Source organism: Trachymyrmex septentrionalis, unplaced genomic scaffold (genome assembly GCF_001594115.1).
Source record: "Trachymyrmex septentrionalis isolate Tsep2-gDNA-1 unplaced genomic scaffold, Tsep1.0 scaffold196, whole genome shotgun sequence".
Taxonomy (NCBI): domain Eukaryota; kingdom Metazoa; phylum Arthropoda; class Insecta; order Hymenoptera; family Formicidae; genus Trachymyrmex; species Trachymyrmex septentrionalis.
In genome coordinates, this window is record NW_017305135.1 from 989,988 (window position 1) to 1,015,670 (window position 25,683).

The following is a 25,683-nucleotide window of genomic DNA, read 5'->3' on the forward strand; positions in this document are numbered from 1 at the left end:
AAAAATATTATATAAATAGCAATCGATATGTTGATACAGAATAAATGAATATCAAGGTTTTCGGTCACATTGAAGGAAAACTTGTGCCTAATTTGTACATTATATATATACATTTGCTTTTTACTTTAAAGTGATTACTATTCAGTCTTGAAATATAGTTTTATGGTAAAGCCAAAATGAAATATCAGGGATATAATATCGCATTATTAAATTTAAGACATAAGAACTTATCCAATGATCGAAAACATCAATACTTAATTACATTTATGTTTCACTATATCTATACTGACCCATTGAATGTAGAATAATTTGCAGCACAGCTCTATAAAATAACGAAGGAGAAAGATGCTTATTATATCTACTTCTTTCGATAGACTGTTGAGCTAACATTCTGGCATTTTTACTGAAATTCCAGCGTCCGCTCAATGTTTCATTCGCTAAATGATAACAGCATGGAACAACAAGAAGTAAATTAATGTCCTTCGCATGTAGGAAAGCTTTAATTACAGAATGCACAAGCATTCCACAAGTGTGCAATCCTGTCAAAATAAGATTTCCGTTTACACTCCAATCAGGGTAACACGTATTCACCACTTTGTTGTAATTAGTCGTGTCGTCTAACTCTTGAACTATATATCGAATCTAAAAGGAATAATTTTTTACAACGTTACGATAAATAATAATATAATATAAAGTCAAATTTTTTTCACAAACCTTCGTTAGCGTTCGTTTCCTTTTCTGAATCTTTTCCTGACGATTTATTGCACCCTTGTGACAAACTTGCGACGAATCAATTGCTAATACAGGAATGTTAAAATGTTCTGATAAATATGTCGACAAATACGCCTTTCCAGCTCCGGCGTCTATTACTAAACTACGAGTGGAAAGTGCTATCTCGGTAATAACTTTTCCAAGCATTTCTATTTCATGTGACTTCTTTGTATTCATGAGCTCAGACTTTGGATAAACAAATTTGCTTTCAATCAAACGTTCCGTGGAAGACTGCGGTAATAGCTTTGGCAAATCATTCACGCATATAACAGCTGGACATGACTCTAAAGAAAGCGATTTTGTTAATTGTATGAAATTACTCAATTCTGAATCTATATTGTTTTCTGCCCAGATGTTATCGTTCATATCAATATTTTCAAGTTCTGATCTTAATTTCTCTGGTAAGCACTTGTCCCATAATCCCTTGGTAATAAAATCAACCAGATGACAATCTATCAATTCTTGATAGGTATTAATAAACTCCAACGCTTTCTCAAAGTGCTGGTTATATTCTGTCATCATTGTTGTATTAAAATTCGAGTCTATCTGTTTCTGGATATAGCGAACTAATTTTTGCTAGCGAACAGAATTTAGCATATTTGAACTTAATATCTTCCACAGCCTGCAGAATATTCAGATTGTCATCTTGGTGATTGGGAAGAGTGCTGCGAATATCTTCCAGGAGCTTCTTGGCTATCGTCATCGCTTTCTCGCATTTAGCGATATCATTATTTTGTAAATAATGTTCCAATACTCCGCTGTAATATCCTAATCGTGCAGCAATTATGCTGGCTCTGTGATATCCGAGATGGTATCCCTTTAATAGCTGTTCCCTGCCACTCTCATAGCCTTTCTCGTAGCCTGACTTTTGTGCGATTTCTTCCGCGAACAATAAATCTTCAAAGACTTCATTTACATCCAGATCTTTTTTTTCCTGGGACATAATTATATTAACTAAAAAAAGACAATCATAAATTATACGCGTCATTATATCTCATCACACAAGGAAATATCTTTATTAATCCACTACTCTACTTATTCTACTTAATTTAATAAATTATAACACTATACTTATTCCATTTCCTTTTTACTAATTGTTATAACACACACACAAAAAATTAATAAAATTAATAAAACTGTTGTAAGGAAAAAGAATGTAAAATTACTGTATATAAGAAAGATATTAATAAGTAACAAAGTAAATCGTGATGCTTATTAAGTAAATCAATGTCTATAGAACTGCGGATACAGATGTGTATATGTATGTAGAACTATAATGTAATTTATGCAGTGACACACGGGCGTGTCGACAATGGATAAGTAATTATACATGTATATGTGTATCGTGTATAAGAAGAAAACGTGCATCTTCTCAATCTCGGCGAACGCAATATGACGTTTAAATTCAAACTTTTTTCATGATAAAACTAACAAAAGCTTACACGAGTACAGTAATCTATGCGGCAGAGTTTCTAGGTTATATGTATTACACAAACATATATGATGTTGTTGCGTTACGTCTATATAACAGGTACAGAACGTAAATAGATGTTGCTGTGAAAGTGTGTTCTACCTGATTATCTCGTTGAATTTTAATTAAATTCTCTTCTATCTACTTCTTTCTACTTCGACGAGACGAGAAAGATGACGGACGAGCGGAATTTTCGTTCGCAGTATTATGAAAAGGTGACGCTCCAAAATCCACTTGCTCTTGAAATCGCAACAATTTATATACCATTGTAGAAGAGTTCTCTGTCAGATTGTCATATGATTAAAATATCATTGCTTTTAAATGGTAGGTTGGTTTCCGCAGTGTCGAAGAAAAGAAATCTCTGGAGATATTGTTAAAGGAGCGCCCGCTTGACAAGACAAAGCTAAAGCAGTTTTGTTTAAGATTCACTGTACCTGCTATGTATAGAAATTTCTTATGGAAGGTCTTACTCGACGTTATACCAGTTTATTCGGAGAGTCAGGGATTTATAATGGCTCAGCGCAAGGCGGAATTTCAGGATTTGCAGAGAGCATTGAGAGTCGCAAAGATTATAGACGACTTTACGAAACCTCATCTAATATTTTTAGCAATGTGGTTGTTACGCAAAAGAAGAGCAAAAGTTGATATGGCTGCTCAATTGGAATCGCCGTTATACAGGTTCACATTACAGTATTCAATATTAGGTATTTCAAACTTTTAAATTGAACATTTTCATTTTATAAATTCTAATTGAAATCTATTTTTGTATAATTTGTCTTAAAAATGTTCTGTCTTGATTTTGAAGGATGCCTCGGCTGTATAAATTCATAGACTCATTTTATATTTATTTTGTATGAGCTCAAAAAATATTATAATAGACTTTTATCTATTCCAGAGCTATGAGCAAAATGGCCGAGACACTGTGGTATGTGATTGATGTTGAATCAGAAGAAGAGAAACTAGTGGATATGTATTGGATATTGTCAGGACTTTTTGTACAAGTTGAGAAGCTACAGAAAGAAGTAGGAAAATTGCAAGACTGTACATATGCATTGTTGGAGAAAGAAGACGTAGAATTATACAAGCATCTTGTTAAAATTGATGCACTTTATAATCTTCCATATGATATTTGGTTTTATTCGTGTTTTGCTGGCATAATATGCAATGGATCTATTGCTAAGTATGTACGTTAATGTTACCATAAAAACTGAAATTGCATTGTAATTTTATTACTTAACTTTGATACACTGGTAAGAACATATCTTTTTAGGATTATTAGAATACTTAATTATTTGTTGTAGGATATGGGATAAAATAACGGTTGGTGCATATCGAATTTTAATATTCGTTGCCGTCGTCACGTTAACTACTTTAAGGCGACTATTATTGAGATGCGAAAGCATAGATCATGTATTAGATACTATCAATAATGTACGACTACTAATTAAATTATAATGCAATAATGTGATGGGCATATCTTTCAGATTTTTATATTTTGTTCTAGATAACAGAAGAAACATCAGAAGTGATAGTCAATAAAGCAATTGAATCAATACAACAAAGTGGAACGACTCAACAAGTTGACATGTATTTCACAAAGCACAATTAATGTTTTATGCATAAAAACATTATATATTGTGCGATGAATTTATTATTGATAAAATTAAATTTGTCCCTAATTTTCTCAAACTTGTCTCACATTTAAATGCTATACAAAGCAGAAACTGATTTTTATTCATTACATAACTGATTTTTATATATTTCATAACTTTAATATTTGGATATTATCTCTGTGAAATTGGTTCTAAATAGAACTATAATTAAGTTTTCAATTTTAAAAAATGTATCTTTTTCGTTTGTAGTTCCAACTCTTGAAAAATATAATATTTAGAAATGTTCTGAAAAAAAATGATAATAATTCGATTTTTAAATAAAAAATCGTTAATATAGTATGATTCAAAATCAATTATAAATTATAAAAATTATCCATCTTTTCTGTCTACGTAAATTCGTAAAGTTTTTTATCAGACTGTTTAGTTTCTCAGATTTAAGACTGTTATCAATAATAATACGTGTCACAAAACAGCTGAGATAATGGAAAATTGTGTATGTGTAGCGAGCAGCATGTATTGACATATCCTTCAACTCGATTGAGATAAATAAAACTTGAACTAGGCATACAGAATTTAATTGTTTGCCAGTCTGACTGACTAGTCGTCGAGATAAGTTCGCTTGTGATTGATTTGATCAGTGACTGCTGAGAAAATACTGACCCAATTACAATCTGTAAGAATACAGTAGAATTTATTTTTTTAAGCTTTTGCTATTATTTTAACGATACAAATATTAATCAGAGATTTTTTTTAAAAGAAAAACGATTTAATTAAAATCTTTTATGAAAAAATAGATAAATAAGTTTGATATATTAAAATTTAAAAGATATTTTAATTGTAAAATGACATATAATATTTACATAATATATATAACACAATTGTATGTAGTGTACGTTTTTGCAAAGTTTCATGATTATCATTCTGAGTTGATGCTGTCATTCTAAGACTATCCATTTGATATGAATAAAAAATATAGAATATACTTTGAACATTATTATTGAGAATGTGTTTTATTAATAATAATATTTCAAAACAAATAATAATACATTCAAAAAAATCTTGAAGATGTACACGTAAAAAAAAGTGAACTGTCACGTACAAAAATTATAACACCATTTTGTAACCTTTTTAGTTAAAATTTTATCCTACAAGTTAATACTTTCAAATAAAAATCTCTAAAAATATGTGCGCATTTCCGAAACTTTTTTTCCGATAAGAAAGTATTATTTGCTCTTCAAATAACTGCATAATATGTACTAACGCGTTTTTTAATATTAATCAACAGAAAAAGAAATGATTACTGATAAAAATATACAATTTTGTACGCGAATTTCGAATAAACGAAATTAATTCAGATAAGACAGCTGTGGCACAAACTTTCATTTCATTATAATTGGCAGAACAGCAACTGTTGTGAAGAGGTTGTATATAGTTAATTTAAAGTGGACTACTTAGTTAACGGTCCAAAAAGTTCTAACATTAACCTTCACTTACTGTATTGAGATATGACATACTTAGAACGTATGAAAATCGCATTTGTAGAAATCGGGAAGTGAGGGGATTAGATATGGAAAGGGAAAAAAGTATTGGTATTCAGTTGGTATCTTTTCCCCTACCTATAACGTCGTCAGTTTACATAAAGAAGCGGTACTGATCGTGTTTTATCAAAAAATCGTGCAATTTAAGATTTAGAACTTGTCGAGGTAAATATACTTATACGGGAATCTATTGACATATTTTATTATTGAAATTACATCTCCAACTATTCATTCCTTTCGTTCTTTTATCTCCATTTTTAATATGATTAGTAATTTTTTAAGATAAAAGTCTTTTGTGTTTTTTTGAAAAATTCTCTTCCGTTTATTGTTAAATTTTTTTTGCAATTTACAATTTCCGGCAACTCATACGGGGCTCTTCTTTAGATCTTCCTCCAGAATAAAGATTTTACACAGTTACTTTAATCAGTGTATTTTACTGAAAATTAAAGGCACTTGAACATCAATTGTAACCCTGCGTGGTAACGACGGAAGTGAAAATACGTGTAGTAAGTGAGAGTTTAACAAGGAAGTAATTTACGCAATGAAACTATTAATGAGAGTAATACTGCAAAATATCAAAAGATCATCAAAAACGTTATTATTACCCCAGTCTCAGGTAATATAATTAATTAGTATTAACTTATTAATTAATATTAACTTTGTGATTAACTTTCATCATAATTGTATACATAAATTAGATTGCTATATTAAATTATATGTTTTTAAAGCAATCTGTATCCAATTTATTTGTATATAATTACTTTCTTATTATTGAAATACTTGAAAAAGAATACTTAAAAGTAATTTAAATATTGTCAGAATTAACTTAAATGTTTCTTCTTTTTTAGCACATTCAATGCCACAGAACACTTACATCTGAACAAGTGTTTAATCGTGAATCTAAATATGGTGCTCACAATTATCAACCACTTCCCGTGGCTCTGTGCAAAGGTCAGGGTGTCTTTATGTGGGACATCGAGGGGAAACGATACTTTGATTTTCTAAGCGCTTATTCGGCAATTAATCAAGGCCATTGTCATCCCAGAATCTACAAAGCGATGATTGACCAGGCGAAGACTTTAACTCTGACATCCAGAGCATTTTATTCAGATGTTTTAGGTGAATTCGAAGAATATATTACGAAACTTTTCAGGTACAAAGTATTGATTTCGATTCTTAAACTCATATCGATAAGATAAACAATGACGTAACGAGATTTAAAATCTAAAGTATAACAGACACGTGAAGGATAAGTTCATATACACGGTGTGTTATTTCGAAAATCTAATGTTTGTTTTCACTAATGTAGATTAACTTTAATCTCGGTTCAACTTACTCTTCATCTTTTTCTAGTTCTAAAAATTTGAAAAAGACGAAGAGTAAATTGAACCAAGATTAAAGTTAATCTACGTTGGTGGAAATGGGCATAAAATAATATAAATTATTTTAGAGTCTTAATATTAAAATTAATAACAAGACATTGAGAGTACGGCGCGATACTTGGGGCGCAATTTTATTATTTTATATTGATTATTTTAATTTACTAAATTATAGTTTCTTCGGATGTTTTGGCCATATTTTAGATCTATATATCTCGGCGATGATGTAGATAATAAACAAGAAGTTCGTCTTACGCTTAAACAGAAATCTCTGGTCAAGTATTCTATATCACTTCGCAGTATGAATTCGTTGTAAATTATGAAATTGGTTAAATTAATCTGGCCTTCGATTGCCATAAGCGTAAAACCAGCTTAAATTTCAATACAATTAATAAAATCCGCAGTTATAATGTACAAAAATTGGAAATTTGAAAAAATCAGAAATATAAAACTGGGACAAATCGCATAAACGTCAAAGAAACAATTATTTCATCAATCTCATGACAATTGAAGGATCAGATCAATTTAATCAATTTCGTAATTTAATGAATTCATTGCTACGAAGTGATAGAGTACCAGGTGATAGAGTATATAGAGTACCAGGCATCACCGTTTGAACATAAGACGAGCTCCTTTACTATTTACATTGCTACATCATCATTTCTGGCCTAAAATGTGGTCAAAATGTTCGAAAAAACTGTAACGTTTATTAAATTAATATAATTAAAATAATATAAGATAATTGTGTAGCAAGTATCCCGTTATACTCTCTCTTATAAGAGGCCTAAGTATATTATTGTTAATTTAAAAAAATCTAGTTAGTTTAATATTCAATATACCAGAAGTTATACCAGAAAATTGGATCTTAAAAGCAGAGATAAAAAAAATAAATAATATAATAATAAATAATGATAATAATTAATAATATAATAAATATAATAATTATTATTATATATAATAATAATAATAATAATAGTAATAATATAATTAATGATAATATTAAATAATGACTTATTTAATATTTTTTGTTCGTATCATAATTGAATGAATCAGGTATATCTTTAAACAAAAGAAAACAATTTCGTAATATTTTTTATAGATGCTATCGAATTCATTCACATTAAAAAAATTCATTCCTTCAGCTATGACAAATGGTTGCCGATGAACACGGGCGTGGAAAGTGGCGAAACGGCATGCAAATTGGCACGCAAATGGGGATACTCATGCAAGGGTATACCGCAGAATCAGGCCAAGGTAGTGTTTGCGGAAGGCAATTTCTGGGGAAGAACTATGAGCGCTATTTCCTCGAGTACCGATCCTAACAGCTACAACGGTTTCGGACCGTTTATGCCGGGCTTCGAGGTCATACCTTACGACGATTTACCGGCACTTGAACGAGCTCTCGTCGATCCAAACGTCTGCGCCTTCATGGTGGAGCCTATCCAAGGTGAAGCTGGTGTTGTGGTTCCCAAGGTAAGCTTTCACATGCGAAAATTTAAAAAGAAATAAGGCCCCTTCGAATCTTATCCTTAAAATTGTCGTTGTATTTCGAAAAGAACGGATATCTGAGAGGAATTCGAGAACTTTGCACAAAAAACAATGTCCTGTGGATTGCGGATGAAGTGCAAACCGGCTTGGGGAGAACGGGGAAGCGGATCGCAGTAGATCATGAAAACGTGAAGCCGGATATCCTAATGCTCGGTAAAGCATTATCCGGAGGATTTTATCCCGTTTCCGGTATACTAGCGAATGATCCCATTATGCTCGCAATCAAGCCTGGAGAGCACGGGTCTACTTATGGTGGTAATCCTTTGGGATGCAAGATTGCTATCGAAGCGCTTCGCGTCCTAGAGGAAGAGAAACTTGCCGAAAATGCAGAAAAGGTCGGTCACTTATTCAGAGACGAGCTTAACAAGCTGCCGAAGGAGATAGTTACTTTAGTGAGAGGAAAGGGCCTCTTGAACGCCATCGTCATCAATGAAAAGATCAACGCAAAGGATATTTGCATGAAGCTGAAGCAAAACGGGCTCTTGTCGAAACCTACACATGAACACATCATTCGTTTAGCACCACCGTTAGTTATCACGGAGGAACAAATACGCGAGTGCACAGATATCATTTCTAAGACTATTCTCACATATATGTAATGAATCCTTCAATATTTACCTAGCATGTTATTATATTATATCTTTTTAATAAAAATGCGAATGATAATTAAGTAATAAAAATAATTTGTTGATATCCTGTACTTATATCATTTTCTTAATTTATCTAATATACGTATTCTGTATAATTTTAAGGTCAATGTCTATTGTGACTTTTATCTCGACAATTCGCAATGCAACAAAGATAATCTACATCATTAATCCATATCAAAACAGTTCATCATTTCCTTGATGAAAAAATTTCGCTGAAATTATCCCACATTTTGGAACATTTCAGCGAAATTGCTAAAAATTTACTGAGATTTCACTGAAGGTGAATTTTTCAACATACCGAAAAATCACTGAAATTGAACTGAAATTTTTCTGAAATGCTGAAATTTCCCTGAAGTGTTCCAAAACGTGAACTAATTTCAGCGAAATTTTTCCATTAGGGTCAACAGGTCAATTTTATCAAGTGATAGACATACTGCAAGAAGTTGAATCGGTCATAAGTGCATTGACGTATAAATTATGGATATTTTTTACAGTAGAACGCTGCAAATATAATTATTATCGCTTACGATTCTATTCTGTAAACAAAACCTGAATAAGCCACTTTATATGTGGTCGTATTATTATCTCACAAAAAATACGTATTTAACGTAGTAAATAATGAGTTATTCCCTTTTGGGATATTAATAGCTTTGTACGATAATATTCTCTATGTAAATAATTCCTAATACAACGACGCGAGAGATAACATGTATTGAAAAACATATAAGCATGGTTTGCAACTAATAAGTAATTCCTAAATAATAATTCATAAGATAATTACGTTTTATTTTAGTTAATTGATTATATCGCAAAATTATTCAGATTAAACGGTTTAATAAATTTCAGCTTGTTTAAAGTCTTATTAAAGTAAAATTATTCTATCACTGTCAAATTTTCTTAATAAAATTTTAAAAAGTACCTAAAAATTATATTAACTAAAAAATTTTAATTCAAATCAAATGCAACACAATCATTATTTTTTGCTTCTTTTCGAAATTATGTTAATATAAAAATTAAATTCAATCTTGCATGTGCATTGTATTGTTTATCATGATTCGTTTACTTAGGCATGCTGGCGCCTTTGCTTTGTATTTTTTATCAGATATGATTCCGTCTGTAAGGGTATTTATTATAAATCCCTCTGTCGCAATGTTTGTAATCAAGCATGATTTCAGTAAATGAGTAATCATATCCGTCGTATCTTTTCCCATATCTTCTTTCACCTTGATATAAAAGCAAGACTGCTTAAATCGTCATCAGATGCCTATTTTCCGACGTCTTGTAGTCTTGTTCGTGTTAAAAAAAAGAGAAGGTAAATGCTTATGCGACAAAACATTTCAGCAATATTGCAACATTTTAACTACATTTCAGAGTGAAGGAAAAATATGGCTATGCAATCTGTGAGACAGAGATTTTTTAACATCGTAAGGGAATCGGACAAGAGAAGATTCCTGAGTTCCCAGCAAGTAATCGATCGCGACAACAAGTATGGCGGTATACACTTCAAACCACTACCGGTTGTTCTTTCTCGCGGAGAAGGAGTCTATCTGTGGGATATCGATGGAAAACGCTACCTTGATTTCCTGGCAGGATTCTCGACTGTCAACCAAGGTCATTGTCATCCGCGTCTGGTGAAAGTAATGAGAGAGCAAGCTGGAAAGCTGTCGCATACGTCAAGAGCCTTCTACTCGGAACCTCACGGTGAATTGGGAGAGTATCTAACAAAACTTCTTGGATGGGATCGATTTTTACCTATGAACACAGGTGTGGAAAAAGAAAATTGCTTTAAAAAAAAAGAAAATATTTTCAAAAACAATTAATTTTGATATCTTAATAATTATTGGAAAAAGATTTTGATATTGCTTGCGATAAGCACAAGCTTTCTTTATTATACAAGATAGAAGAGTCAGAACATTCGTTATTTTCTTATTGCAGGTGTTGAAGGAGGTGACACGGCCATAAAATTAGCCAGACGTTGGGGATACAGAATCAAAAAAGTGCCGAGTGGCAAGGCTACTATTACATTCGCCAACGGAAACTTTTGGGGACGTTCATTAGCGGCCTTATCGGCTTCAACAGATCCAAATTGCTATACGGATTTTGGTCCTTATGTACCTCTTTTTGAGAAGGTGCCATATAACGATCCGGTTGCTCTGGAACAAAAGTTTCAAGAGAACACCAATATCTGCGCGTTCATGATGGAACCCATTCAAGGAGAAGCTGGCGTTATTGTACCGACTGTGAGTTAATACGAAAATACATAGCATCGTAAATATTATGCGAGCATTAAACAAATACGTAAGCGCTTTTTTTTTACTTTAGAATTTAGATTGCACAAACATTCTTCCTTCCTGTTGATATTGAAGATATCAGGAAACTGGTGATATCATTATCTTTTTATCAACAATGTTTTTCTTACTTTCTGTTTAGAATGGTTACCTGAAACGTGTAAGAGAACTGTGCACAAAATATAATGTTCTCTGGATTGCCGATGAAGTGCAAACTGGTCTTTGCAGAACTGGTACACGTTTGGCAATTGATCACGAAGGCTATAGACCGGATATTCTTATTTTGGGGAAAGCGCTCTCTGGCGGAATGTATCCGGTTTCCGGTGTCCTGGCGGATGATCAGGTATTCGAAAAAATTTCATTGCAATTATTATTATAAAATAATTCAATATCAATTATATTTTATTTAATATACGCGACTTTATAAAATATAAAATATTTTAACTGTTATCATTTGTAAAAATTTCTTACGTTAAATTGTTGAAGTTTCGTCGTAGACGATAACGGGATATCTGCCGTTGCGTAGCTCAAAATAAATCGATATTAATCACCTATTTGACGCAATAAGAATTTTAATCCAGACTAATTGTTTCTTTCCAGATAATGCTTTGTCTGGAAACGGGTTCCCACGGAAGCACCTTTGGTGGGAGTCCGCTTGGAAACAGAGTCGCTTTGGAGGCAGTTAAAATTCTGGAGGAGGAGAATCTTGCGGAGAACGCGAAGAGACTCGGAAACATTCTAAAGAAAGAATTGGATAAACTGCCGAAAGACATCGTGACAGAATTTCGTGGACGCGGTCTTCTGGCCGGTCTAGTGATAAACAAAGGTATCAAAAGTCAGGAAAGAATTATTCATATCGCTGATAAATTGGTAAAGTAAAAACTCGTTACGTGATATGGATGAAGATAAAATACTTGTTGATACATGTAAAATTAAAATTATATCTTGCAAACTTTATCCCACCCATTTACTCATAATATAATTGTGCGCGACTGATAATAAAGAGATAAAAGGACTGTACTATATATCGAAAAATATTTCTTTAAACCATTTCGTTATTTAACAAGAAATATTGACTTTTATTATGATGTATTGACTTTTACTTACAGAATTCGCCGAGGGTTGGGATATCTGTCTAAAGCTGAGGGACGCTGGATTATTGTCGAGACCCGCACATGGTCAAATCATCAGAATATCGCCTCCATTAACGATCACGGAAGAACAATTACGAGAAGGAATAAATATTCTTACCACGGTTCTCAAAAATTACAAATAAAGAATTTAAAATTTCACCCACATCAAGATTGTATGATAAATATAATTTTTTACGATAAAATGGATTACCTGTTATCGTATTATTCCAGTTATTCCAAAAAGAGTGTTTAAGATCTCAGTAGGTTTTTTTTAGAATTCTCTTTTAGATTTCTTGAGGAAGCATGAAGATTGTAAGAGAATAAAACAATTAATTATAATCACGCGCAAGTTCTTATAATTATAAAACATGTATTCACAATAGTTATTCGCATGTCTACATGTACATAAATTACAATTTATTACAATATAAATTATATATGCGATTCATTATGTTTCTTTAAGTGTCTCGTTAGACTAAAAGATTGCGAAAACATTTGGTTACACTGATTGCACTTATAAGTCTTTGTACCGGTGTGTAAATTTAAATGTCGTTTCAAATGATTGGCCAGCTTGAATCTTTTACCACATAATCGGCATTGATGTTGCCTCAATGTACCGTGTGAGGCTTCGTGGCTTTTAAGGTGACTCGATTGCGCAAATCTCTTGCCGCACAATTTACATGCGAAAGGCTTCACTTTAGTGTGAATTCGCAAATGCTCAACCAAATTACCTTTCTGTACGAAGCGTTTATCGCAATACTCACATTTATGTACTCTTGATGTTTTGTGTGTTCGCAAGTGCATTTTCAGATTATAATTATGACTAAATTTTTTATCACAAATTTCGCATTGCACTAAACCTTTTCCGGTATGGAGTCTTTCGTGAGCTTTCAAATTTTTTAAAAGCCGAAAACGTTTGTTACAAGTCGTACATTCATAATCCTTGCTCTGCGATGTATTATTACTTTTATTATGGACCTTTATATGTTCCTCCAAGTATGACGGATATGAAAATATTTTATCGCACACTTTACACTGATGTACGTTGATTTTGGTGTGTAATCTCATATGTGCACTGAGTTTGCTTTTCGATGCGTATCCTTTGCCGCAACTTATACATTTAAATGGTTGCTGACCAGAATGAGATAGCTGATGGGCAAATAATTTAGATTTTTGTGAAAATTGTCTTGAGCATATTACACACTGATGCTTCTTAGCATTAACATCTTCCGTGATTTTTATGTCGAGAGGTTCTTTATAATTATCATCACTTTGACATCCGTGATATTCAATCGCGAGTTGCCTGTCTTTTCCGGGCGATTTTATAAACCTCAAGTTTTCGGCAATCGACACATCGTTTTCAGAATGTATCGTTACATTTTGCATACGTTCCGAACTGCTTTCCTGGACTCCATCGAGATCTATATTTTCCGGAAAGTTTATATTCTGTATTCCATCGGTATCATCCACGGTGGATCGCTGATATGACAAGTTTTGAATAGGATTATCCACAGAATGAATTGATCTTTCGTAACTTAAATTTTGTGGGATATGATTAGAATTCTCACAAATTTCTATGTTTTCATTGTCACATGACATATCGACACTCTCCGTACTGTGCGTTATATTGTGACTTATTAACTGTCTTCTATTAGTAAAAGTGTGATTGCATAAGGAACAATGTAAGGCACAAGCAGCTCGACTTGAACTTTCTTCATTCAATGACATAGTATGCATCATATTTGGTCTAACTAATGGAGATAATTGCGTACTTGGAATGTTATCGTTTGCAAAATTTGAACTGACATGAGTAAAATTAAGATATGGATTCTGAGACTCCACTATGTGCATGTGTTGCATAGGTATGTTGTCCTGAATAAATGGCAAATGGAGTCGGTTATGGGCACATAGCTCCTGATAGTTCATAAATACTGCGCCACATTCCACACATTTTAGTGTCTTGTAAGAATTTTGTACCGGCATGAATCCTTGATTTTGTTGATTTTGATAAAGTTTGCAGCCGGAAACAGTAGTGTATGACGTTAATCGGGATACCTATTTTTTAACATATTCTTAATATGTTAAAATTCTTATCTGACCATTAAGCAAACTGTTCACAGAATGCTAGTAGATTGGCAATAAATTTGATGAGAAAAATGCAGCAGCTCAGTACAATCTGTGTCTGCATTAAGTGAGTTTACATTCTGTCAATATAATTTGATAATATATTTACAGAAATTAAGCAGAATCTATTGAATACAAATTCTGTTCGATTTCTGCTGCTAATCTGTTAAACTATGTGCAAATCTGCTTGGTTTCTGCCATCAATTTGCTGTCAAATCACATAAATAAGTATTATTATATTTTTTTGATATTTTATCATCAATAGGAAGATTAGTTGAGTATCTTGAATCAAGAATAAAAATTACCAAAAGTGAGCAAATTCAGTAAAATATTTATAATTTTATTGATCAACATCTCAAGTTAAATCGACTCCCAGATCATCTTATATAACTGATTCTACATCAAATTTTTAACTTTCTCACTAACAAAATTTATCAGTAGATGCTTTGCAAAAAAATTCTGTTCAAGCAAACTTGGCTGATTGAATATAGGCTGGATATATATATGTTACGATAAAAACAAAATTCTTTTATTATACCTTCAACGCTGCTTGTCTCAAAGCCCTGTCGGCAGCGCGACATTGCTCTCGATACAAAAGAGCCGATTCCGCTCTGGTGACACAACGATCGCACATCTTTTCAGGCAAGCCATCTCCTTGCCAGACCTAGAAATATTCACACAAAATACAAGCTTAATCTTTGAGGAACCATTAAATTCGAGATAAGACAAATGTGCTGCTTACTTCCAAACAAGAGAGAGATCGTAATTTAGCGGCGAGTGAGGAACCAGCTGGTCCCACGAACAGGCATACCATTTTGTCGCCGTCTTCCCGCAAGCACGTGCGGCACAATTTGCTGATATTCTCACTGTCGATCTCTTTCGTGACTATAAACATCTCTTCGCTGTTTGATAAACCGAAAAATGTTGCTCGATTCTGATTTTTTTTTTACAGAGATACCTTTAATTTGTTGTTCTAATTCTTCTGATGCATTATCTCTGATTGTTTGCTCGTTTTATATTTCCTTCGGTTTTCTCATCAATCATATCCTTTTATTGTTGTTCAGAACTCTTACGTTTTTATTTTGACGTTTTCGTCGTCCATACAGTTGTCAAATTTCATTTCGTCTACGCCACACAAGAGATCGCCACCGTGCCTCAAAACGTCGCTGTGTGTTCCAAAACTGATAAGACTTTAGGTCTGTTCGTGTTACTTAAAGTCTCCAAAAAATTTTGCATTTAAAGCGAGAAATAAATAAATATTTTCATATATTGAAGAGAGAGAAAGAGAATATTCTAACGTTCTGAGTGCAAAAAGTGCAAGCAACGTGAACAGACCTACTGAAAAAGAAAGACGAAGAGTGCAGAAGAGTGCAAATAGTTCAACTACAAAGTACGGCGCGAGTGGCGCGACAACCATATCTTTACACGTATACAAACATTATAACAAACATTATACAAATATTATAACAAAATATTTTAAACAACTATGTATTTGTTGTACGTTTAACATTCTTCATAGCATAAATAAGTACCACGGATGAAACAGGCTAATTGAAGTCATATGTACGTAATGAGTAAATTAAAAGAAATTCAAATCATAGCTATTAGTTCATCGTTCTACAAAAATGTATCTTTACTTACACAAGTCATATCGCCGTCAGTCGAGTTTCGACAACATTTTAGAAAGGTATAAAAACATTTCTTAAAAATATGAGTATTATATTAATTTCGACACTATTATAAATTATATATACATATAAAATACAAGTATTTTTTTAAGGATATGTTTAACAAACCTAATACAGTGGGTTTCCTGCATATATCGCATTATCTATCATCTATATATGATACAAAGCTGTTTAAACAAATAGTCAAATGGCCAATTTTATGCAAAAAAGATGAATCAACATATCGTGTTGAAATAAAAAATTTCTTGTGCCTCGTATCACGAGACAATCCTGATCTCTGCTTTCCATCGATACTAATAAGCCATTTACTTCAATCAGGAGGAATCAAGTTTCAAATTATTATGTGGAAACTATCGCAACTTGCTCTTAGGACTTATATGAAAAAAGAACGTATGTAAATATGTAATATGTGATTAATATAATAAGAAAGAAGGTATTTTATTTTTGTACCAATCGTTATTTATCCGAATTGGTTTCTATAGTTCAAGGAGAATTGTTAAACGCACCATGTACAAGTCCAATACAGAGTTTAATAACAACATACTTCAATAACACAATTGCGCAAAAATGTAGCGTTATGACAGACACTCATAAGAAGATGGAGAAAACACTGAAGGCTGCAAATAATTTTCTGAAGTAAATCACTATTATTTGTTTACAATTAGTGATGATACATTAACTTACATAATAATTTTATTATATATTTTAGCGACGAGATCGAGACATTGAATGCGTATAAATCTGAAATTTTTGACAGAAAAGAAAATATAAAAAGACTAATGCTTGATCTGCCAGCTAATCCATTAATCCAAAAGCGATTGATAGATGTCGAAGATTCTAACATCATAGACTGTTAGTATATGATAAATATTATTTTCTTGTTGATTTATTCATTAGCTGCGTTCTCTACAGAAAAGGTAGCTTTCTAGCTTGTAAAATTCTTTAATATGATTGATTTTACTCTTAGTTTCTCGCTGAATTTAAATGTATAAACACATCATATTAAAGAATCTTAGAATAATAGATTACAACAGTAAAGTACAAAGCTGCTTTCTCTGCTGAATGCATTAATAACTCATGACATTTCTTCTCGAGACGCAGTATGGAAAAAAAATATTTTCAAAAAAGTCCAATATATATATAGAAAAAATAAAGAATTCAACGAATTAGAGAAATCTTGCAATTATTTATGCAAACTTATCTTGAGGATAAACTCGAATTCTGGGACAATCGAAGCAAACAAATTTCCTGAAATTTGTTGCGATAATTGTTTATTATATTCACAATGTGAGAAGGTAATTGAATAAAAATTTCGTACACACAGTTCTTGCGATTAATAATTTTATTTTATTTGTTTTTTTAATTTAAGCATTTAATTCGCAATTTGTATGCGAATGGCTTCATTGTGTTCTCCACTTTGCTATCGCTGCTACACTTGGTATTTGTAAAAATATTACATAATGATAATGAAAACATCGAAAATTTCTCTGATATATCGCAATGTCTGCTGTTTGTTCAGAATGCTTGCAAAAAAATGAAATCTTTGCAAAGGTTATTCAACATACTGAACACGAGAATAGACAATATATGCCAAAATGAGCAACGTAGATCTCAGAAAATAAATAATATTGATTTCGACACGAGCAATGTATCAATAGCAAACCGCTATCTTTTACTGCAATCTCCAAAAATTAGTTTCAATTTTAACGAATATATGGACGATACTCTTTTCTATGAGAGATTGTGGTTACCTTCATCTCCAATGGAAGGTATTATTAAAATTACATCATTTTGAAATTAAGAATGAACGTCACAAGAATTAAATTTCAGGCAAATACAGACATTTATTTAAAAGGCACAAACAGGAATACCGTCCATTGTGTGAGCTATCTGCAACTTTGTTAGATTTGAGCAAGTCTTGGAACAATATGAGCGGATGGCTGTCTCCTCGCGTACACTCAGTTAAGAGCAAAGTTAAGAGCAGTTGTGAGCAAATCTTGTTCAAAAGAAAGCCGCTTCCACCCTTGTACTCTCGATTGCTACATCACTCTAAATTAGACTTGAAGCATTCTAGAGGTTTGCCGCGACTTTTCATATGCCTAAAATCCTTATAGTTTGGCGAAAATAATGATGATTCTGTATGCTTTCAGAAAACGTATCACACAACCCGAGTATGAATTACGAGGGATTGAATCTAACACCAAAAAAACGTCCCTTACAAGCGAAGCATCTAATAAGCAAAATGAGAAATCTTTTTTCAAGTCCGTCATAATGCTGCTATTACATACACACATACATATATATATATATCCTCGAACACTAAGAATTGGCAAAACGCGCAACTGGTATGTTTAACAAGAATTCATGATACTGGGTATTTTATTGAATAATCTTGGAAAAAGAAAAATTGATAATAATGTAAATTTTTTTAAATTTTGGCATTATTAATTGCTCAAACTTATTGTTAACAGTATTGATTTATATTTAAGTCTAAGACATATATGATATATCACACCGTTTATATATATATTTATTTCATACTTCTATATTAATATTTGGCTAATTGCATGTTCTATGATAATGACGCAAAAGGCAATATTAGAAATAGGCCAATATTGTGTATTTAAGATATGTATATCTCACATAGTTTATATCTAATAATTTTTAATTACATAAATTATCTTGTAAATGACCTTTAAATTTCCCTACACTTTTCGAATTACATTTATTTTAAATAAGATAAATGAGATGAAATTAAGGTAATTTATCGCTATAAAGTAATTTTCAAAAAATGTAAAAAGCAACCTATTTTATCTCCGTTCTTTACACACAAAAAGAATACTTAACTTTATAATAAATGTTTTTTAAACTCATTATTATGTGCATTATGATCATCAGTCAGTGACATGCGCTGCTTATTTATCGATTAACTTACTATTATGTACACAATTTTATTTTGATTTATCTTTTTCACTATACTCTTTCTTATATACATTTAATTTTTCGCACATGTCGAACACGTGTTACTCTCCCCCACTCTCTTACCCAGTTTTGCTTTCGGAGTACACCTCTGAAAAACAGTTAAAACGAATTTCGAAGTCATTAAAAATCGTCTTGTGCAAGCATTTAGACACGATGTATTATTCCATTATTACTTACATAGAAAAAAAAAGCAAAAATGAACACAAGGACGATTAGCTATCAGCATAACAGTATGCGAATCGCATAAGCAGTTATAACCTTCTCAAGGTTCCTAACGAGTCCCGAATCCAAAGTGCGAGTGTACTCGCATCTACCGCAGTTATTTAAATCCGATCGAGACCGAATCGATCACGTGTCGCAGCGAATGTGAATACAAAGGCGATAGTTTTAGTAGATCTGATAGATCCCAGCGGATCATATGAGAGAAAGAAGGAGAGGGAGAGAGAAAGAGAAAAGAAAATGCATACGCGTCACACAAACATGGCGGTAATCCTATCAGCTGATAGCATCCGCCGCTAGGATGACGGACTGTATTTTGGTTAATCGGGTTAGATCGCAATAAGTCTCCCCTCTTCCCCTATCGTTCTGTCACCGTCCTCGCCGTCGACAGCAAGTCGACACGCTGCGCGTATTGGCCTACCTACGCTACGTAACGTGTATGAGAATACGTGTGATCCGGATGACGCATCGACGACGATGCTAACGTATTTCTCGCACGCTGGCACGTATACGTATAACCGTGGCAACCGGGAGAAACTGAGAACGGGCGCGCGTCGCTGACAGGTGGAAGGTAGTACGCGGTAATGTCGTAAGAATAATAATCGTCCATCGGCTCGGAGAGAGAAACCCGACTCCGAGGGGAGTCAACTCGGGAGGAATTAACTTTCGGGAGCGAGGTCCGCTTTGAGAGATCCTCGCGGAGCGGGATCGTCGTCACGAGAGTGAGCAGTCTGTGATGAGCGACTCCGAACAACGGCAACTGCACGTGCCTTATCGAGAGTATCATAGTCAGAACAATAGCAGCCCGGCTACCACCGCTGCAGCTGCCACTGCCGCTCTGGTGGAGACCGATGCGCTGGTGGATCTGTCCATCGCGTCCATCAACAGCAGTAGTAGCAGCCATCAGCGTCTGTCGTTGCACAACGATCAGCCGCCATCGCCGGCTGACTTGCTTCCCGACGTCGAATTCATTCCTAGTTTGAGCAACGACCAAACCCTAGCCATAGATTCCTCCGGGATCGACCGGGAGAGCCAGCCTCTCCTTGGTCGCTTGGAACTCGACGTCACGTTTAATAGATTTCCAGGTTCGTCCAGTTGCAACACATAGTGGTGTCCTCTTACCTTTCATAGCTGTGTATACTTGTTGATGATTCATAATATCTAATGACCTTCTAAGAATTGTCATAATTATCACATAAAATTACATTTGACGTATATATTTGTAGATGATCCACAGTTCTCGGAACTGGTGTGGCAGGCTGAATGTGCAATAGATAATGGAGTTTATCCAGACAGGATATATCAAGGTTCCAGTGGGAGTTATTTTGTCAAAAATCCAGCAGGGGTAAGCTTCCAATTTCTAATCTGCTCAAAATAAGAAAGTTACGATGATATTGTCACTTCTGATTCAGTAAAGTATAGCGATATGTGATTCTATACATGATACATAAATGATTCATGAAATGTACTTTTGTCAGAAAATTATAGGTGTGTTCAAACCGAAAGATGAGGAACCTTACGGCAGGTTGAATCCAAAATGGACAAAATGGATGCACAAGCTCTGCTGTCCGTGCTGTTTCGGCAGGAGTTGCTTAATTCCAAATCAGGGGTACTTAAGCGAAGCAGGTGCCAGCCTGGTCGATCGAAAGCTAAGCCTCGGTATTGTACCGAACACTAGAGTGGTGAAACTCGTTAGCGAGGTTTTCAATTATCCTCGCCTGGATCGTCAGAAAGCTCGTATGAAGCAAGCCATCATGGACCAGTTTCCTACAGTGGGGTCGCATTTTAATCGTATTGGTCTACCGCCGAAAGTTGGTTCCTTTCAAGTTTTTGTAGACGGTTACAAGGACGCCGATTACTGGTTGAGGCGATGGGAAAACGAATCCATGCCGGCGCATTTGAGTCGAGAATTCCAGCTTCAGTTTGAGCGTTTGGTCATCTTAGATTATATCATCAGAAATACAGACAGAGGTAAATGTTAAAATCGCTTCTGTATATAGTAGCATCTATAGTAGCATTAGTTGTGTGAATTTCTTCACGATTGATATTTCGCTTATAGGGAATGACAATTGGTTGATCAAATACGATACTAGCGTTAGCAAAAATGGAACTGAACAGGGTGAAGTAAAGATTGCAGCGATCGATAACGGCCTTGCTTTTCCCTTTAAACATCCTGATTCATGGAGAGCGTATCCTTATCACTGGGCATGGTTAACTCAGGCGAAACAACCGTTCAGCGAAGTCACAAGAGAGCTAGTCCTGCCGCAACTCTCGGATCAGAATTTCGTACAAGATCTTTGCGACGATCTGTATCAGCTATTTAAAGTATGCTGCATATATTATTCGAAACAAGAACAAGCGTATTGTATTCCGTTTGTTGTTTATGCAACAATAATCTTGCACAAGTATAATTGCTTGTTTATTTCTGCAGCAAGATAAGGGCTTCGACCGACATCACTTCGATAGGCAAATGAGTGTCATGCGCGGCCAAATTTTGAATCTACAACAAGCTCTGAAAGATGCCAAAAGCCCCGTGCAATTGGTACAAATGCCGGCTGTAATTGTGGAAAAGTATATATTTTCTTATTGTTTCTATATTTTTAGATATATAGGCCAGTCACCAGAGGTTTTAAAAAGAAAGAAATTATTTACAGCTACTTTATTGTTTTAATCGACAATTTGAGGTATAAAAAGACTAAATTTAAAAGTGCTACAACATTAAGGAGGGCACTTGGAAATAATTAAACAATAAAAAATATATTTTTTTTTATTTTTCGATTAAAACTCGAAAACGAAAAGAGATATCAAAAAATGACAACAGAATTTTTTTGTTACTGCTGAAATTTCCTACAAAATGAGTTTTTAACGTGCTTTGGACTATGAATAAAACCGAAGATAAAGCGGTTTGAAGATGAGTGAAATTTCTTGAAAAAACGACAAAAATAAGTACTTTTTCAGTTATTACCTTCTACATCGTTTTGAGTGTATCGTAGTAAAAAGTGACATAAGATAATTTAAAGTAGATATCTATACCGAAAAAAAATTAGCTTAAATTGAACCCAATACGAATAATACTTCCAGAGATATCGAGCTCCAAAGTAGGTTAGCGAAGAAAGCGATCATTCTTAATATTACATTGCATCATTGATGTAAAAATTTATTTTTATTTTATTAATGTTAGATTTGTTAATTATTAATTCATTATATATACGAAAAAAAAATACTTCAAACGATAATATACGAAATGGACGAATTTGGTCAAAAAAGTGCCCACTTTGGAGCTCGAATCTCTGGAAGTATTAATTAACAAAAAATGTATCTTGTCATTTTTCGAAATCTCTTTTCGTTTTCGAATTTTAATCGAAAAACCAAAAAAAAAACTGTATTGCTTAATTACTACCAAATGCCCCCTCTTAATGTTGTAGCTTTTAAATTTGGTCTTTTTATACTTCAAACTGTGTCGATTAAAACAATAAAATATCTGTAAATAATTTCGTCCTTTTCCGCCGCCATTTTCATCTCTGACGACTAGCCTAATATGGCAATGTTATAAAATATTGTGTCCTGTTTTGCTCTAGGGCCAAAGGAAATGGCACTCCTAGGTTGTTTTCATTCTCTGACACGTTTACCCAGCGCTTCCAGAACAAGAGTCCATTCTTCTCCTGGTGTTGAAAATGAGAATTTATAACTTGAATCGAGTGCTCGTGAATAAGTGTCAGTGGTATCAGTGTTATTGTCCTTTTTGCCGCGAAGAAATGTTATTACTTATTTTTCTAAGTTCATCCTACCTCTGTTAAGTTTTATTTCTGCAATGCGGCTGCAATTTGATCGGAAGGACACGGTCATTCTTTTTAGGCTGTCTTATATTTATAATCTTTTTCTCTATCTCAGTTTAATCGGGATATAAGATATTCGTACAACTATATTGTATACAGTAAATATATATTATATATATAATGTTAAAACACATCTTCTTTTAATCGCTTGATAGACGAACGAAGTGTAAAAAAGGGCGCGTATGACATTTAGATATAATACATACTCCATGAACACGAAAAAGATACATATACAAGTTGTACGAAATGTCTCTCGTGTCTTCCACACACACACACGCGCGCGCGCGCTCACACACACACACACACACACACACATTGTAGTCTGTGCCAATCGGTACTGCGAAAGGAATCTGCATAGATTAATACCTAAGAGAACGACTAATGTCACACTACAGCTTAAAAGTTGAAAGATAAAAATATCTTCGTATTTTAATATACGATATTTTCTTTCATCTATTTCCACACGTTGAAAAGGTGACATTAGTTATTTCAATCCACAAGGTGTTGATATACTAGACACTTAAAATAAATTTTACTGTATAAATTTTTTGGTAATTAAACAACTGTGATGCTTGTGGTATGTCACGTCACGTACTGACAACAGGAATTCCACGTAGTTATATATAACATTAAGTACAAATGAAATTGCTATTGGAATACGTAGACAAAATAGAATTTCTAGCGCAAATTTTTATGAAATTGTATTTTTGCCTATTTTCTCTTTTGTAATATACGTGGTATCATGAGAAAAATAGAATCATATGAAATTTTATGCAAGTTTTAAACTGATATCACAACCATGGTGTAAATATTCTTGACACCATGATCACAACGACATATCTTTATGACGAGGATAACACGAAGTTAGTTCTGAACCATGTGTCAGACATATATTAATCAGATTTTTAAAATGTAATGAAACTTCGATTCCAACATATTATTTTGAATATTTTAATATTTATTACGACCGTTTATGCAGAATAATACTGATGCAATTGTGCATTGTACATATATACAATTACGATAAGAAAAGGGATTAAAACAATATGGAGGTTGTTGAACCTTGCTCAAAGAGGAAAGCCCCATCATGTACCAAGTCGATAACATGTCCATGCAAGACAAAAGTAATTATTGTCTCGTCAATATCTTATAAATTTTTAATCAATTACTTTTAATGCTTTTAAAATAATAAGCTTTAAAATAATATTAAAAAATTTATTATTATGTCTGATATCCCGTATGCAATGTTGAACTTTTCGTTATAATAATTTTATTGATAGATTGCAAATTAATATATTCATAACTTATAATTATTAATGTCTGATTGTGTAATTTTAAGATTTTAATACTTGTATATTATATGCTGGTATATAATATACAATATATAATTATATTATTAATATTTACAACTTGAACGTTTGTGTTATTAACCACAGCACAAAAGATACGTGCAGCCTCCACGTGCAAAATCCTTTGCACCGGAGCACTTATACAAGATACCATTGACGCAATTTGAAGACAGAACGACATATCACTTGTCTTATTTAAATATGGATCGTGCAGCGGCACGTTGCGCTCGATTGCAACCAATTCGGCCTGTCCACAGTATTCAGAAAAGTACTGGCAAGTTTTTCGATGAAACAACAAACAAATTATCCTACAAACCTGTATGGCAAACCGTTAAAGCAGAACCTATCTTACCGAAACATAGGTAAGATAAAGTATCTTTATTCCATTATTATATGCATCGATATTTATAACATTTTACAAAAAGAGGATTTTAGTATTAATTTATTTAGTATTAATGGTTCTCTGACTGATTCATCACCTTAAGACTATACTTAAGACATTCTTAAATATCACCAACTATAAATACCGACTACAGAATCGTATTAGCTTAAGACATTTTTTAAAACAGTCTTAAAATAAGAACTATGAATATATAGAATCTAAAAAATAATTTGAGAAATCCATCTTTTATTGCTTGATAAGCTTGAAATAATATGATCATTAATATAATCGTTTTGCTAGACCGGTAACGACTGCAGGCACGATGGAAACTGTGACGACAGTCCGCCACGATTACGGGGCAAAATATATAGACAGGCCAGAAATGATTATACCCTGTGGAAATATTCGTACAAGTTTGGCTCCATTAGAGGACAAAACGATGGCAAGACTGTCCTACGGTTCTCCAGGACCTATTGAACCTGTAATTAGTTTTAAACCGATATTAGAGTACTGTCCACCAAGCCAGCCAGTGCCTAAAGAGACGACACAAAAATTGAGCTATCAGCCGTTTGTCGTCGTTAAGAAAGAGTTCTATCCTTGGGCGCAGAAACCGATGTACAAGTATGTATCGCATGTAAATTTGAGTGTTTCATTCTGACAATGATAAAATCAGAGAGAGAGAGAGAGAGAGAGAGAGAGAGAGAGAGAGAGA

General features: G+C 33.4%; 7 protein-coding genes across 14 annotated transcripts in view; 4 read left to right on the forward strand and 3 right to left on the reverse strand.

The window, feature by feature from the left end:
• Nucleotides 1–1,308, reverse strand: part of LOC108747220 (methyltransferase-like protein 25) — a 1,751-nt gene extending 443 nt beyond the window's left edge. The window contains 2 exon segments of the mRNA XM_018484564.1: nucleotides 276–642; nucleotides 715–1,308. Of these exon segments, the coding sequence (XP_018340066.1) occupies nucleotides 276–642; nucleotides 715–1,293 (946 nt within the window). The 5' untranslated portion in view covers nucleotides 1,294–1,308.
• Nucleotides 1,292–2,415, reverse strand: LOC108747218. Of its 4 annotated transcripts, none has more exons than XM_018484561.1 (2): nucleotides 2,345–2,415; nucleotides 1,292–1,725 (listed from the first exon to the last, which is right to left on the reverse strand). In XM_018484561.1, the coding sequence occupies exon 2, from the start codon at nucleotides 1,712–1,714 to the stop codon at nucleotides 1,301–1,303; it is 414 nt and encodes a 137-aa protein (XP_018340063.1). In that variant the 5' UTR covers nucleotides 1,715–1,725; nucleotides 2,345–2,415; the 3' UTR covers nucleotides 1,292–1,300. The 4 variants fall into 4 exon arrangements, with proteins under 4 accessions (XP_018340063.1, XP_018340065.1, XP_018340062.1 ...); XM_018484563.1 differs by lacking the exon at nucleotides 2,345–2,415 and adding an exon at nucleotides 2,214–2,282; XM_018484560.1 differs by lacking the exon at nucleotides 2,345–2,415 and adding an exon at nucleotides 1,938–1,997.
• On the forward strand, nucleotides 2,034–3,956 carry LOC108747217 (TBC1 domain family member 7). Of its 2 annotated transcripts, XM_018484558.1 has the most exons (6): nucleotides 2,034–2,302; nucleotides 2,412–2,457; nucleotides 2,571–2,920; nucleotides 3,138–3,422; nucleotides 3,544–3,673; nucleotides 3,747–3,956. In XM_018484558.1, exons 1-6 carry the CDS (start codon nucleotides 2,190–2,192, stop codon nucleotides 3,849–3,851), a joined length of 1,029 nt encoding a protein of 342 aa, XP_018340060.1. In that variant the 5' UTR covers nucleotides 2,034–2,189; the 3' UTR covers nucleotides 3,852–3,956. The 2 variants fall into 2 exon arrangements, with proteins under 2 accessions (XP_018340060.1, XP_018340061.1); XM_018484559.1 differs by lacking the exon at nucleotides 2,034–2,302 and having other exon boundaries at nucleotides 2,396–2,457.
• Nucleotides 3,957–4,180: 224 nt separating this feature from the next.
• On the forward strand, nucleotides 4,181–12,557 carry LOC108747216 (ornithine aminotransferase, mitochondrial). 4 transcript variants are annotated; one of them, XM_018484557.1, is made up of 10 exons: nucleotides 5,504–5,558; nucleotides 5,843–6,009; nucleotides 6,242–6,546; nucleotides 7,915–8,245; nucleotides 8,329–8,804; nucleotides 10,418–10,734; nucleotides 10,906–11,210; nucleotides 11,401–11,601; nucleotides 11,859–12,084; nucleotides 12,368–12,557. In XM_018484557.1, the coding sequence occupies exons 2-10, from the start codon at nucleotides 5,935–5,937 to the stop codon at nucleotides 12,532–12,534; spliced, it is 2,403 nt and encodes an 800-aa protein (XP_018340059.1). In that variant the 5' UTR covers nucleotides 5,504–5,558; nucleotides 5,843–5,934; the 3' UTR covers nucleotides 12,535–12,557. The 4 variants fall into 4 exon arrangements, with proteins under 4 accessions (XP_018340056.1, XP_018340057.1, XP_018340059.1 ...); XM_018484554.1 differs by lacking the exons at nucleotides 5,504–5,558; nucleotides 10,418–10,734; nucleotides 10,906–11,210; ... (1 more) ...; nucleotides 11,859–12,084; nucleotides 12,368–12,557 and adding exons at nucleotides 4,181–4,528; nucleotides 5,220–5,221 and having other exon boundaries at nucleotides 8,329–8,952; XM_018484556.1 differs by lacking the exons at nucleotides 5,504–5,558; nucleotides 5,843–6,009; nucleotides 6,242–6,546; nucleotides 7,915–8,245; nucleotides 8,329–8,804 and adding an exon at nucleotides 9,983–10,282 and having other exon boundaries at nucleotides 10,342–10,734; nucleotides 12,368–12,534.
• A 266-nt stretch (nucleotides 12,558–12,823) lies between these two features.
• Nucleotides 12,824–15,652, reverse strand: LOC108747196 (zinc finger protein 70-like). Its single transcript, XM_018484521.1, has 3 exons — nucleotides 15,258–15,652; nucleotides 15,054–15,179; nucleotides 12,824–14,446 (listed from the first exon to the last, which is right to left on the reverse strand). Exons 1-3 carry the CDS (start codon nucleotides 15,408–15,410, stop codon nucleotides 12,824–12,826), a joined length of 1,902 nt encoding a protein of 633 aa, XP_018340023.1. The 5' UTR covers nucleotides 15,411–15,652.
• A 424-nt stretch (nucleotides 15,653–16,076) lies between these two features.
• Nucleotides 16,077–18,538, forward strand: LOC108747210. Its single transcript, XM_018484541.1, has 8 exons — nucleotides 16,077–16,202; nucleotides 16,296–16,593; nucleotides 16,686–16,839; nucleotides 16,913–17,055; nucleotides 17,305–17,498; nucleotides 17,573–17,972; nucleotides 18,034–18,279; nucleotides 18,354–18,538. The coding sequence occupies exons 1-8, from the start codon at nucleotides 16,077–16,079 to the stop codon at nucleotides 18,473–18,475; spliced, it is 1,683 nt and encodes a 560-aa protein (XP_018340043.1). The 3' UTR covers nucleotides 18,476–18,538.
• Nucleotides 18,539–19,656: 1,118 nt separating this feature from the next.
• Nucleotides 19,657–25,683, forward strand: part of LOC108747250 — a 7,600-nt gene continuing 1,573 nt past the window's right edge. Inside the window, exons 1-7 of the mRNA XM_018484626.1 lie at nucleotides 19,657–20,489; nucleotides 20,631–20,749; nucleotides 20,883–21,375; nucleotides 21,464–21,729; nucleotides 21,836–21,975; nucleotides 24,685–24,951; nucleotides 25,272–25,592. Coding sequence (XP_018340128.1) covers nucleotides 20,141–20,489; nucleotides 20,631–20,749; nucleotides 20,883–21,375; nucleotides 21,464–21,729; nucleotides 21,836–21,975; nucleotides 24,685–24,951; nucleotides 25,272–25,592 — 1,955 coding nt within the window. The 5' untranslated portion in view covers nucleotides 19,657–20,140. The remainder of the gene's footprint in view (nucleotides 20,490–20,630; nucleotides 20,750–20,882; nucleotides 21,376–21,463; nucleotides 21,730–21,835; nucleotides 21,976–24,684; nucleotides 24,952–25,271; nucleotides 25,593–25,683) is intronic.